This window comes from Panthera leo, chromosome E1 (genome assembly GCF_018350215.1).
Source record: "Panthera leo isolate Ple1 chromosome E1, P.leo_Ple1_pat1.1, whole genome shotgun sequence".
Classification (NCBI taxonomy): domain Eukaryota; kingdom Metazoa; phylum Chordata; class Mammalia; order Carnivora; family Felidae; genus Panthera; species Panthera leo.
Window position 1 is genome coordinate 37601764 of NC_056692.1, and position 12001 is coordinate 37613764.

Below are 12001 nucleotides of genomic sequence, written 5' to 3' on the forward strand. Positions count from 1 at the left end.
CCTTTGCCCAGCAGACAGTTGTGTCCACCTGTTTAGTGCCTATCTGCTCCCCCTGGCCAGGGAGCCAAAGCACCACAAGCCTCAAGCCTCAAGCCAGGCCAGAAATCAGGTGCGAGACAGCGTGGAGCCCACTGTGGGCCAGAGAGAACCAGACAAGGTAGGTGAGCATGTGTGTGCACAGGAGGCCGCCCTCTCCCCAGAGCAGAGGCCCTCCTGCCCCAACCTGACTGGGAAGAGGGAGAGATTCCCAGGCCGCCTTCCCCAGGTCCCCCTCCCCAAGCACAGTCCCCTGGGAGGGGGGTGCAGACAGCAGGTCTACCCCCAATTCCCAAGAAAGAATAAAGAGAGAATAAGTGTAGCAGGACAGCAGCAAGGACTGAAGTCAGAGAGAAGGAAGAACTTCCCAATGCTAAGAGACAAAACCAGCAGCTGAGGAAGGGCATAGGCTGCTTCTACTCCAAGTTCCCTGACCACTGGGGCCATGGGATAGAAGGAGGCTATCAGTGAGCCTTTCTCCTGGCCCCCGGTGCAAGGCATAGATTCTAGGGGGGGAAACGGAGCCCCCACCTGGCACCAGCAGCAGAGGAGAGGAGTCAGGTGCAGGGACTAGGCAAGGGCTCAGGACAAAGTCAGATTCTGAGTTGGACCTAAAGTCATGTAGTGAGCAAGATCCAAGCTCCCATCTTGGACCAAGACAAAACCCAGGCTCTGGGTCAGATCTGAACTCTGGCTGCGGATTGGAACGAAATACCCAACTCAGAATCAAGCCTGTAAGAAAATGCAGACACAAGGCGCCACCAGGTACCAGACTGCTAGAGTCTCGAAGAGGGAGGGAAGGGTTACGCGCCTGTCCTCGTGGCAGGGCAGGGGTGAGGCCAGGCGGGTGAGGCTGTGGCAGTGGCCAGACGTGGGGACGTGACTGGCGTGTTAGCAGGTTAGCGTGAGAGGTGAGGAGAGGAAGGTGTGGAGGCACAGGCGGAGACAGAGCCGTGAGAGGGTGGGGGACAGCCCGTTACCTTCCATGTGGGGCCCTGGGCTGAGCCCCCAGGGGGCCCCAGGTCCTGGGGTGCCAGCAAGGTGGGGATCGGCTGGCGGCGGGGCGTGGGGGGGAGGGAAGACACTGAGCTTCTCTCAAACACCTGAGGAGCAGAAGGTGGGGGCAGGTTTGGAGAAGGGGGCACAAGGAGGACAGGGGTGCTGGCCTGTGGCCCACCGGGAGGGATGCCAGCCTTACTCCTCAGCCCCTCACCATGCTCACTGGCCACTCTGCCCTCCATCTTGTCTCCTCCTCCCGAGGCCTAGGTAGTCAGGGTCTCCAGCCACTTGGGGAGAGGGGCTGAGAGCACTTGAGGATGGGTGACTTACGGCACAGAGGGCGCTCAAGGTACGTGGGTATCAGGGTGTTAAAGCACTCTGTTCTCAGAACATTCAGGCCCGGGGGTCTCAGAGCATAGGGGGTCTCGGGGCAGTGGTGTTGGGGGGGGGGTGGTTTCAGAGACTACCATAAAAAAACCCTCAAACCTGCAAAGAGGGACTTCGGGCCCCCTCCCCCCATTTTACAGGGGTGGCCAAATCGAGCAAAGAAGGAGGGGTCCCGAACAGGCCAGCACTCAGCAGGAGCCCGGAAGCCCAGTCCCCTCCCTAGTGGGGTCAGCTTGGTGGGGAGAGGGAGGAGCCTGGCCGAGGACTCAGGGACCAGGCATGCCCTTGACCCACCTCTAGCTCGGCGATGATGCGGTCCTCGTCATCCTCATCCTTGATGGCAGAGGCCATGATGGGTGGTGTGGAGGCCGGGCGGGCCACCTCGGACACGGTCCGGCGCAGCTTCACTTGGGGCTTCTGCACCTCCAGTTCCTCGGACTCGGCCTTCTGCAAGGCCCAGGCCCCCGTCAGGACCAGGCTCTGCCCCCCTCCGGCACCAGCTCACCGCACAGGCCCCATCCGGGGGGGCCTTTCCTGCTCCAGCTCCTCATCTGCCGCTTCCTCTGTCCCCTGCCAGAGGCCCCCTTCCCGTGGTGGAAGCCCGAGCCATAAACAGAGTCACCACTGGCCAGCCCCCTCCTTTCCTTCCGCCCCAGAGGGTCTTCAGAGGTCATCTTGGGTATCCCGCTGCCCCAGGTGGGGTTGGTACCTTGATGAAGGCCGAGTCCTTCTTGCTGGTGACCACAACCTCCCCAGTGCGCGTGGTGGTCAGGCCATGGGAGGAGGGGAAGCTCCGGCGGGGAGGGGGCGGCGGGGGCGACTTGGAGGGCTTCTCTGTGCGGTATCGAGGCACCGTCAGCTCATCTGTGGGCAGCCAAGGGGCTGGGGGTCAGGGAACACTTAACTTCGGAGTCCGTGCACCAAGGGGAGAAACCTTGCTTCCTCCTCCAGGGAGGAGGGGAGAGGAAAGCTTAGGGAGGAGGACACAGGTCCCTCCTTGTTCACGCTCACTTCCCCGTGAAACCCACTCCCGTCACTCCTCTTAGTGCACTCCCACCCCAGCTACTCAAAGTGCGGTCTGCGGACCAGCAGCACTGGCAGCACCTGGGAGCCTGTTAGAAATGCAGAAGCTCAGGCCTCACCCACAGCTGCTGTATCAGAACCCACATTCTGGCAGATCTTCTGGCGATTTCACGCACACATTCAAGTCTGAAAAACGCTGCTCTCGTCCATCTCTTTCCCGCCTGCCCCTCAGCGGCTGCCCTGCACACACCTTCCTCTCTTCTCCATCAAGAGACAGCAGTTACACGTGCAAGAGCCCGGCCTGACCCACCAGGCTCCCCCTCCCCGTTTTTCCAGGGGTGGGAACTGTTTCCAAGGGCAACCTACAGAAAAGTCACTGGAGCCTGACACTCCGCTGCTTTGAGCCCCAGTGGCTCCCCATGACTCCAAACCATGCCCAAACTCCTTGGCCCAGCACCCCCCATGACTGCCCATCTTTCAGCCTCAGCTCTGCTTGCTACTTCCTGGCCTGAACCCTGCTCAGCGACACCAAACACACACCTCCGGCCATTTGCACATGCTGTTCCCTCTCCCTGAAGTGCCCTCTCTCACTGTCCATGGAAAGGCCTACTTGCTTTCAAGACTCCAGTGGAAAGTCACCTCCAACGGAAAGCCCTTCCCGCTCTTCCAGGGCCTTCTCTAGGACTGCGTGGCCACCGTTACAGGCAGCACCTGTGTCCTATTTTCTGGTTTACCCACTAAGCATGGCCTGGGACAGATCTCTTAGCTACATTGTGCCTTAGTGTTCTCATCTATAAAATGGGAATAATTACCGTATCTGCCCCCTGGGGTTGTTGCAAAATTGTAAGGATTAATATATAGAAAGCATTTGGAGTAGTTCCCGTCACATAGTAAGTGCCCAATAAACAAAAATGTTAGTATTACACCGCCACTAAATTTTAAGCTCCTTGGAAACATGCAGTGTCTTATCTCCTTATCCTCAGCACACAGTAGGTGCTTAACAAATACGTACAGCAGGAATGAATGAATGGTGACTGCTATTCCTGGTTGGATTTCTGCCTCCCCTGTGAGCTCACGGGCTCGGGGAGCACAGAAACCACGACCGTAGGGACCAGCACCATGCCCTGTCTGAGCACAGCCTGGTTCAGAGCACATGCTTGGTCATGACATGCAGACAGAGCCTGGGCCTGCTCATCCTCCCTGCGTGGGTCTCTCAGCAGCAGTCACGGCAGCGGGAAAAGCCCCGGATGGAGTCCAGCGCTACCCTGCCCTCTGGGTCTCCCTATAGCGGCTGAAGGTCAGGATGCTGATGCCCCAGCACCTCCCTCCTCTGGCAGGATGACCGCAGAGGGTCTCACGCCCAAGGGCCTCCCCCACCAACCCCAGAGCTCCTGACGATGGGGGCCCCCCTCCTCTGGGCTCTTTGCCAGTCCCCTACCTGCCCCCATACCTGAGCCCCTCCTTCCACTGGGCTCCGTTCGGGGGGCTGCCTTCTGGCCGTGGGGGGCCTTAGGGGGCTTGTGGTCAGGGGTGGGGGCCAGGCCCGGGTGGGCCTTGCTCGCACAGTCCAGGTCAGGGATGGCCTTCAGCAGCTCTGCCTGCGTCTCCTCCAGCAGCCGGTTGATGTCCTTGGCGCTGTACTGGGTCAGGGCTGCCCGCTTCTCCTCCCAGTCCCGTTCGGCAGCCTTGACAGGAAGACTGAGAATCAGCACTGAAGCAGCTGCCTGCTCCTGGCCTCAGGGGCTGCAGCCCCTTCCCCCAGCCACGCACGCCAGGAATGGAGAAGGGAGTTTGATCCAGCCCCTGGGGGACCCTCAGACTTCTCCTTGAGTGTCTCCCTGTAAGTCTGGAATGCCGCCTTTGTCACACGCTACTCTCCTGATACACTCAGCCCTGTTGGGGGACATTCTATTCTGCTTCGTTGACCACACGGCCCATTCTTATGCCAGCATCACACTGCCTTGACTGTCACAGGTTCATAAAATGCTTTTCTGTCTGGCAGAACTAATGCCACCATCCATGTGCTTCTCAGACTTCCTCCTCCCCCAGGAAAAGGTACCCACGTGCTGGCACTTCCCAATCTAGGATGGTGGTGAGAATACGTGAGCCTGGCTTGTGCCTCCCCCCATCCCGGGCCCAGCACCTCAACAGACACAGCCTTGTCCACGCTTCTCTTGCCAGCAGCGTCCAGGCCTTTGGTAGGGTTGCCCTTAGGAGTAGGAGGGGCTCCCTCAGCGGGCCCACTCAGCTCATGGAGGTTCAGTGGAGGGCTGGGGGGTGGCATTTCGAAGTCCAAGCTCTTGTTGAAGTCCGTCTCGGCCGTCACCTTCTTGGGGGACTGATTCAGGAGATTGTTGGGGGGTGGCCACACACCCTCGTCCACTTGCCTGGGGTTGGGAGAGTTAGGGGCAGCTGTGAGACCCACGTGTTGGGGGCCCCGTGTGAGGGAAGCCTGGCCTGGGGGAGGCAGGGTGTGAGGAGGGCTCTGGGATCTTGCAGGACAGACGGAAGGGTCTGGGGAGGAGTGACTGCATCCAGCATAAGGGAGAGCCAAGCCTACACCATGCCAGGGGTCACAGGTCAGAGTTGACGTTCAGATCCAGTTGGCATATCAGTGACCTCTAAAGGAGTCAGGATAAGGGGCCAGGCCGATCTATTGATCTACGCCCAGTGTGTGACCTCCTGGGAAATCGGAGGTCGGAGCTAAGAAGTCAGGGATAGAAAGACCTTCGGATCTGGGCCAGCATGTCTGTGACCCCACGGCAGCGCTTGAGTAGCCCGTCTAGGCGCTGCGGCTCCTCCTTCAGGAACTTCACGGCCTCCACCTCCACACGCAGCACTACCCGCATCTTGCTCTGCAGGCCTGGGAAGTGAGCTGAGGGGACCAGAAGGAGTGAGCTGGGGAGGGAGCAGCTCCAAGGACAGGGAGGACAGGCAGCAGGGAGGGCAGCGCCCGGGGGTGGGCGGTGGGGGTGAAGCAGGGACTCCCCCACTGGACCACGTGCCACACTCTCGCCTCCAGGCTCACCCTTGAGCTCAGTCAGGGTCTCCCCGAGCTGCTTCAGCACCAGCGCCTTCTCCTCCAGCTCCGGCCCAGGCACCAGCCGGTGGTTGTGGGACACATCCCGTTGGATCTTCTCCACCGACTTCTCCAGGTCACTGCGGCCAGAGAGAGACCCCCTCAGCCCTTCTGGCCCCAGCCCAGCCCCCTGAAATTGGGCAGCTGGAAAGAAATCAGGCCACCGGTCGGATCGCAATTAAAAGCCATTCACCAGGCTACAGGCCCAGGTGAGATCAAACCTCAGAGAAATGCCAAACGTCAGCCCGAATCTCCCTCCCTATAACTTGCATCCTCTGCCCTTCCTGCCAAAGAGGCAGCAGAGAACCTGGCAGCCTTTCCGGGAACGGGAGGCCACTGCATGTGCCCCTGTGGGGTCTCCTCTCTTGAGGGGTGGCCCCTGCCATGTCCATCTACCTTTTCTCAAATGATCCAGGCACTCAGCCTCTTCCCTTGAGGACAAAACTGTTTTCAGGTGTCAGCAGGTTTATGCTGAGCTTGTGCCGTTTAAAACCCCACATCTTTATTTTTTAAGAGTATTTTTGTTTATTTATTTGAGAGAGACAGAGACAGCATGAGTGGGGGAGGGGGAGAGAGAAAGGAAGAGAGAGAGAATCCCAAGCAGGCTCTGCACTGTCAGCACAGAGCTGATGCGACGTGGGGCTCAAACTCACGAAACCGTGAGATCATGCCCTGAGCTGAAACCAAGAGCCGGACGCTCAACCGACTGAGCCACCCAGGAACCCCAAGCCCCACATCTTTCTAAAATGTAAAATCACACCAAGTCATTACCTCCTGCGTTGAACCTTACATGGATCCCATCGTCCTGAAGCTAAAATCCAAGCCAAGAAGGGCATGAGGGTAGTAGTTGAAAATTTGGCTCTAGAATCAGATCCAAATTCCAATCCCAGCTCTGCCCGTCCCAGCAGAGAGACCTTGGACAAGTTATGTACTATTTCTGGGCTGTAACCTTCCTATCCAAGAAATGGGGGGGGGGGGGTAGTGAGAGTTCTTCCCTCCAGGGGCCATTGTGAGGATTAAGGGAGCAAATACACATGGGAAAGGGGTGGTAAGGGGTCAGTCCCTGGGGGCTGCTCTTAGTTTCCCTCCAGCCACATCCCCTGTCCTCCTCTGGCTTCCTTCTGTTTAGAACGGTCTACAACTTCTCTGAGGTCCTTGTACTTGCTGCCTTCTCTAGGCCTTTCCGATGCCATTTCTTCTGCCTAGAACATTCCATTTACACACACACACACACACTCATGCACACATATGCACACGTGTGACTAATTCCCACTCCTTCCTCAGGTCTCAGTGGGAACTTCTACACTTGGGAGTTGGGAGTCTGCTTTCTGCCTCCCTCACCAACCCTTGGAGCTCTTGCCTGCTGGGCTGTGTAGCTCCTGGCAGGCAGAGAGGGACCGGGTCTTCTGGATTCATCTCCAATTCCCGGCACCTGGCACCGTGCCTGGAGCAGAATAGGTGTCTGGTAAATAATTGTGGAATGAATGAATAAGTGAAAGAAGGAACCGCTGTCCAGGTAGGTCATTCCAATTCCGTACGTGAGTCACTGACATCCCTGACCCACATGCAAGGCTTTACATACATTCTTGTCAAATGCCATCTGCCGGATTTCAGCTCAACAATCCAGGTGGGAACAACTTTTGAATCTCGGCTCTACCCTGCAACAGATTTGCTTCCCCTCAAAGCTCTGTGTCACTAGCAAATCTTATCAGCATGCCTATACATCTCCATCCAACTAGCGGATGAAAAGACAGACCACACTGGAGCAAGGACACATTCCTGTGACTCAGCCCTGGCGGTTAAAGAGCTGCCTAACTTGTACGAAGCGCTTATAGCACACCGGGTGCCACATTCAGCCCTCCACTTTCATTACCTTATTTAATCCTCACAAAAAATCCTGGGTGTGGGGAGCCATTATTACCTCCCGTTTACACACAAACGGTAGCTCAGACATTAGACTACATTTCCCAGCATCCCTTGCGGTTAAAATGGCCAATGCCTGAGGTCCAGCCAATGGAAAGTGAGTTGAAGGCGTATAGGCTGCTTCCAGGCCTGCCCATTAAAACCTCCCCTGTAAGCTCCTCCATGCTCTTCCCCCCCTTCCTATGGGTTGAAAGGCAAGGACCCTTGGCATGATCTCAGAAGGCATGTATTGGAGATGGCAAAACCTCCATTAGCCTGGGTCCCTGAATGATTGCATGGAAAACAGTTGTTCCACTAACCCACCCGGTACTGTTCCATGAGAGAAAAAACAAAAACAAAAAACGTATGTCTATTACTTTTAAATCATTACACAATTTGTTATAGCAGCTACCCTAACTAACACAATGAACTTTGGCATTAAAAAGGGTTGGGCGGCGGGGGGACGGCACCTGGGTGGCTCAGTCGGTTAAGCGTCCGACTTCGGCTCAGGTCATGATCTCATGGTTCGTGGGTTCGAGCCCTGCATCGGGCTCTGTGCTGACCGCTCAGAGCCTGGACCCTACTTTGGATACTGTGTCTCCTCTCTCTGCTCCTCCCCCACTCACACTCTGTCTCTCTCTCAAAAATAAATAAACATTAAAACATTAAAAAAAAAAAAAAGGTTCAGGGAGATTAAGTAGCTTGTTTCAGGTCATGCAACTATTTTGCAGCAAAGCAGAATCTATTCATGTCTGACTTCGGCTGTTGGATTCGGCTGCATCTCACCTCCACATTGGACCTAACATCAGCCCATCCCCATCCCTGTCCCACCCAGCCCTTGCTCTCCTACGTGGGAAACAACAACTCTCCCCTGCTATGCGTGACACCTAACTGGCTCAGGGTCTGCCAGTCTTGTAAAATGGTCACTTCCAGACATCACTCTGAGGGGAAGAGACCCCCATTTAAAGGAGGACTCGAGTAAGCCTTCAAGAGGACACGACACTGCAACTCTCAGGCAGAAGAGGCTAGGTCCTCCTTAGGCGCAATTAGCACCTCATTTTTTTTAAAGTAGGCTTCACACCCAGCGTGGGGCTTGAACTCATGACCCTGAGATCAAGACCTGAGCTGAGATCAAGAGTTGGATGTTCAGCTGACTGAGCCACCCAGGCGCCCCGTCACCTTGATTTTCTGATCACAAAACCTGCTGAAGTTTTGGGAGACCCAACTTGTGCGGGTTCTGCAAATGAACCCCAGACTGGTGCAAGTCTAGACACCATTATCACAAAGTGGTTGGGCTTTCCAGACCCAGGTTCAGTCCTGGAGGGGTGGAGAGGGCAGGGTCAGGACGGAACCAGCTCTATAATTTATGGGGCCCAGTGGAATATGAAGATTTTGCCCCTGGTTAAAAAATCATTACAGATTCCAAGATGACAACAGCAGAGTATGGGGCCATTAAGAGCATGGGGCCCTTTGTGACTGAGTAGCTCGTATGCCTACAAAGCCGGTACTGGGTTAGTTCTAGTTGGGCTCCAGAGGCCAAAAGGTCTCAGTTGGCAGAGGGTAACGTCTAGACAGGGATCAAATGCTTCGGTAGAAAAACAGGTGAGAGAGCCAAGCTGAATGAAGCACAGAATTGGCCTTAACCTCCAGCAAGATGCCAGGGCAAGAGGAAGGGGCAGAGCAAAGCAGAACAAGAGTGGGCCTTCAGGGGCTACAGCCAGGATAGGGGTAAGGATGGGCCTGCTGGTCAGCCTAAAGCCCAGGGATGCTAGGGGAGCTGGCAGGGAGGGCCCTTGTAAGCCAAGCTAGAGCCACTGTGGGGCTGATGTACAGCCCAGCCCGGGCCGCCCCCCGAAAAGGCAGGACCCCCTTCAAAGTGGATGGAGAATCCTGCCAGAAGCAACGTAGTAGCCCAAACTCTCTCAAGCGAGCCGTATGAACAGAGTTTGATAACAAGACAGCGGGCAGGGAGTCTGTGTGCTCCTGGAGAACTGAGGCCCCCAGGAAGCTGAGGACCAGACATGCATATGACAGAAGCTTCAATCTGTCTTTTCATCTCTTCTGCCTCTATGCTTTTATATTTTCTTTTATTTTCCTTTAATGTCTCAGTAAAGTTCCTTTAAAAAATTCTAACCCAGCTCCTCTGTGCTGAGTGAAAAGGGACAAAGAGAGGACAGAAAAGTTGGGTCAATGGATGAGGGGTGATGGCAGCCGTCAGTCTACTTGGAGATCTGACTGATGTTGTCCTTAAGCTTTTACACTGGAAGTGATGGGGTGGCTGCCGCCAGCTTACTTCCAAGAGAAGTGGCCCCTTATTTCACCTCAGCCCCAAGGGGTCATGGGAATCTTGTGCCCTACTGAAATGCATAGGCTGTGTGGGCCCAAGGCTGAGAAGTAGGGACCCTTCTCAAGGAGCCCCTTGCAAGCTGGGATCCTTTCCTCTCCTGGCTCCCCAAGTCACTGGCCAGTAGAACCCAAGCCCTCCCTGGAAAGAACAGCAAAAATCTTATTGGGCACAGATAAGGAAGCTGAAGAACAGAGAAGGGCAGAAACTACCCTGATCACATAGTCTCTCATTGCTGGAGCTGGACTTCAAGTCCCTTTGTGCCCTGTGCCACCAAGAGGGAAGCCAGAGAAAGGAGCAGGACCTCTGTCTCAGACCCCAGTGACTAATGAGGGAAGGCTGCCATGGGGCGGGGGTGCTCACTCAGTGGACGGACAGCAAAAGGCAGCTTCTCCCATCAACAGTGCCAGACGACGGAATCTTGGCCAGACAGCCATTTGCTAAATTTGGATCAGAGGACTGTCTCTGGTTAACCCTTCCACGTCTAAGCAACTGGGAGCAGGATGTTCTCTGTTCCTCATTCCTTCTGAAAAAGCTAGAGCCTTGTTTTAGTGGACTAGGATGGGAGGAGGGTTTTCCTTGGCTACATCGGGCCTCGGAGGTCAGGGAAGTAGAGTGGTGGCAGCTGTGGCTCCCCAAGGGTCACTTTGTACAGGTCACAGGTCCAGAATGAAAGCAGGCAGAGGACAGACTGAAATCCTGCTGCTGGCCACATGAAAGTTAGGCTGCAGGCCAAGGGGAAGCCAGACTGTGGACCATGAGGAAGCAAAAGCATAGCAAAAGCAGGGCGTCAAGCCAGGAAAAAAAAAAGAAAAAGAAAAAGAAAAGAAAGAAAGAAATCAGGAATTGTGCCAGATGGTCAAAGGTTTGTGGGTCACAGAGAAATCAGGCCACAGAGGAGAAGGAACTCAGGCTTCAGACCAGACCAACGTCACCTGTGATTCAGAAGGAAGGGAGCTGCACCTCCCAGTGGAACCAGGTTGTGGGCCCAGGCCGCACCCCCAGCCCTCCCTCCGCCCCGGGGGCCCAGCCTCACTTGAGCTGCTGGGTAATGAGCTCCTCGTCGTTGAGATAGCGCAGCCGCTCCTCCTCCACCAGGGTGCGCTGCCGCTGCAGCGGGTCCTCCTGCCTTCGCGCAGCCTCCGACACGCGCATGCTCAGCTCCGCCTCTGTGCCTTTCAGCAGCGCGCGCAATGACTCCAGGTTCTGTAGCTGCGGGGCGCAGAGGGACCGATGGACCAGGGTGGGAGGGAATGGAGGTGCGCAGCAGGGGAAGGGCCGGGAGGAGGCGGGCAGAGGGTAGCCGGAGGCTGGGCGGGCTCCACCGAAGCAGCAGCTGCTCGGCCGCGGCCGCGAGCAGCAGCGAAGGGGTGGGATGGTGGGAAACAGAGGCCCCGGGCTAAATTCTGGGGAAGAATAGAGGCAGGAGGAGAAAGGCAGGGGGATGGTGGCGGGAGAAGTGCTAAATTGGAACATGCTGAGGGTGCGGCTGCGTGGCTGTGGCCGTGAGCAGGAGCGAAGGGCTATGATGGTGGGGTGGGGGGCGGAGGACAAGGTTACGTGCTGGGCAAATACAGAGACAGGAGAACGGACGGGCATATTTGGGGGGCAAGAGGAAGCCCTATGTAGGACCGTGCCGACCGTGCGGCTGCATGGCTGTGGCTTCGAAGAAAGACTCAAGCAGTGGGGTTTGATAGAGCTTCCGTGGCTGGGGCGAGAAGACTAACTTAACTCTCGAACCCAGTTCTAAGGCTGAGTTGGGGCAATGGCGGGGGTGGGTGAGATCTTATCCGTTGCCCAGATGGCAACTCTCTGCCCCCTCTCCAGCCTGTCTCTGTTCATTATTCTCACCTGATGGGCCCTGGGGCCCTCTGGAGGAGCGGGCACAGCGATGCCAGGCTCCTGACTGGTGGGACCATCTGCCAGACGGGGGAGGGCGGGGAAAACTGTGCGGACTCAGGAAGGGGTAAGGGAGAGGATCTGGGGCGGGGGGGACTTCCGCCCAAAGGAGGGGAGGGGGAGAATGCTGGGCAAGAAGGAATTGGGACTACCCTGAGGATACTGACTGGGGGAAAGGGCTCAGTGGGGGCGGACTGGGGCTCCAAGAGAACGGTGAGTTTTCAGGGAAAGGGTAAGGAGGGCGCAGTGAGGGGAGCAAGGGCGAGCGGTGGGAAGGGGTTGCGGCGTGAGTGGGAGGGTCGTGTCTGGGAGGGGCTTGAGGGGGCGGGGCA

General features: G+C 56.6%; 1 protein-coding gene across 1 annotated transcript in view; it reads right to left on the reverse strand.

Annotated features, from left to right (window-relative positions):
- SRCIN1 (SRC kinase signaling inhibitor 1) overlaps positions 1-12001 on the reverse strand; it is a 62901-nt gene that overhangs the window by 8861 nt on the left and 42039 nt on the right. Inside the window, exons 11-17 of the mRNA XM_042914479.1 lie at positions 10807-10982; positions 5474-5604; positions 5173-5320; positions 4589-4832; positions 3896-4130; positions 2132-2286; positions 1717-1869 (exon numbers count right to left, since the gene is read on the reverse strand). Coding sequence (XP_042770413.1) covers positions 1717-1869; positions 2132-2286; positions 3896-4130; positions 4589-4832; positions 5173-5320; positions 5474-5604; positions 10807-10982 — 1242 coding nt within the window. The remainder of the gene's footprint in view (positions 1-1716; positions 1870-2131; positions 2287-3895; positions 4131-4588; positions 4833-5172; positions 5321-5473; positions 5605-10806; positions 10983-12001) is intronic.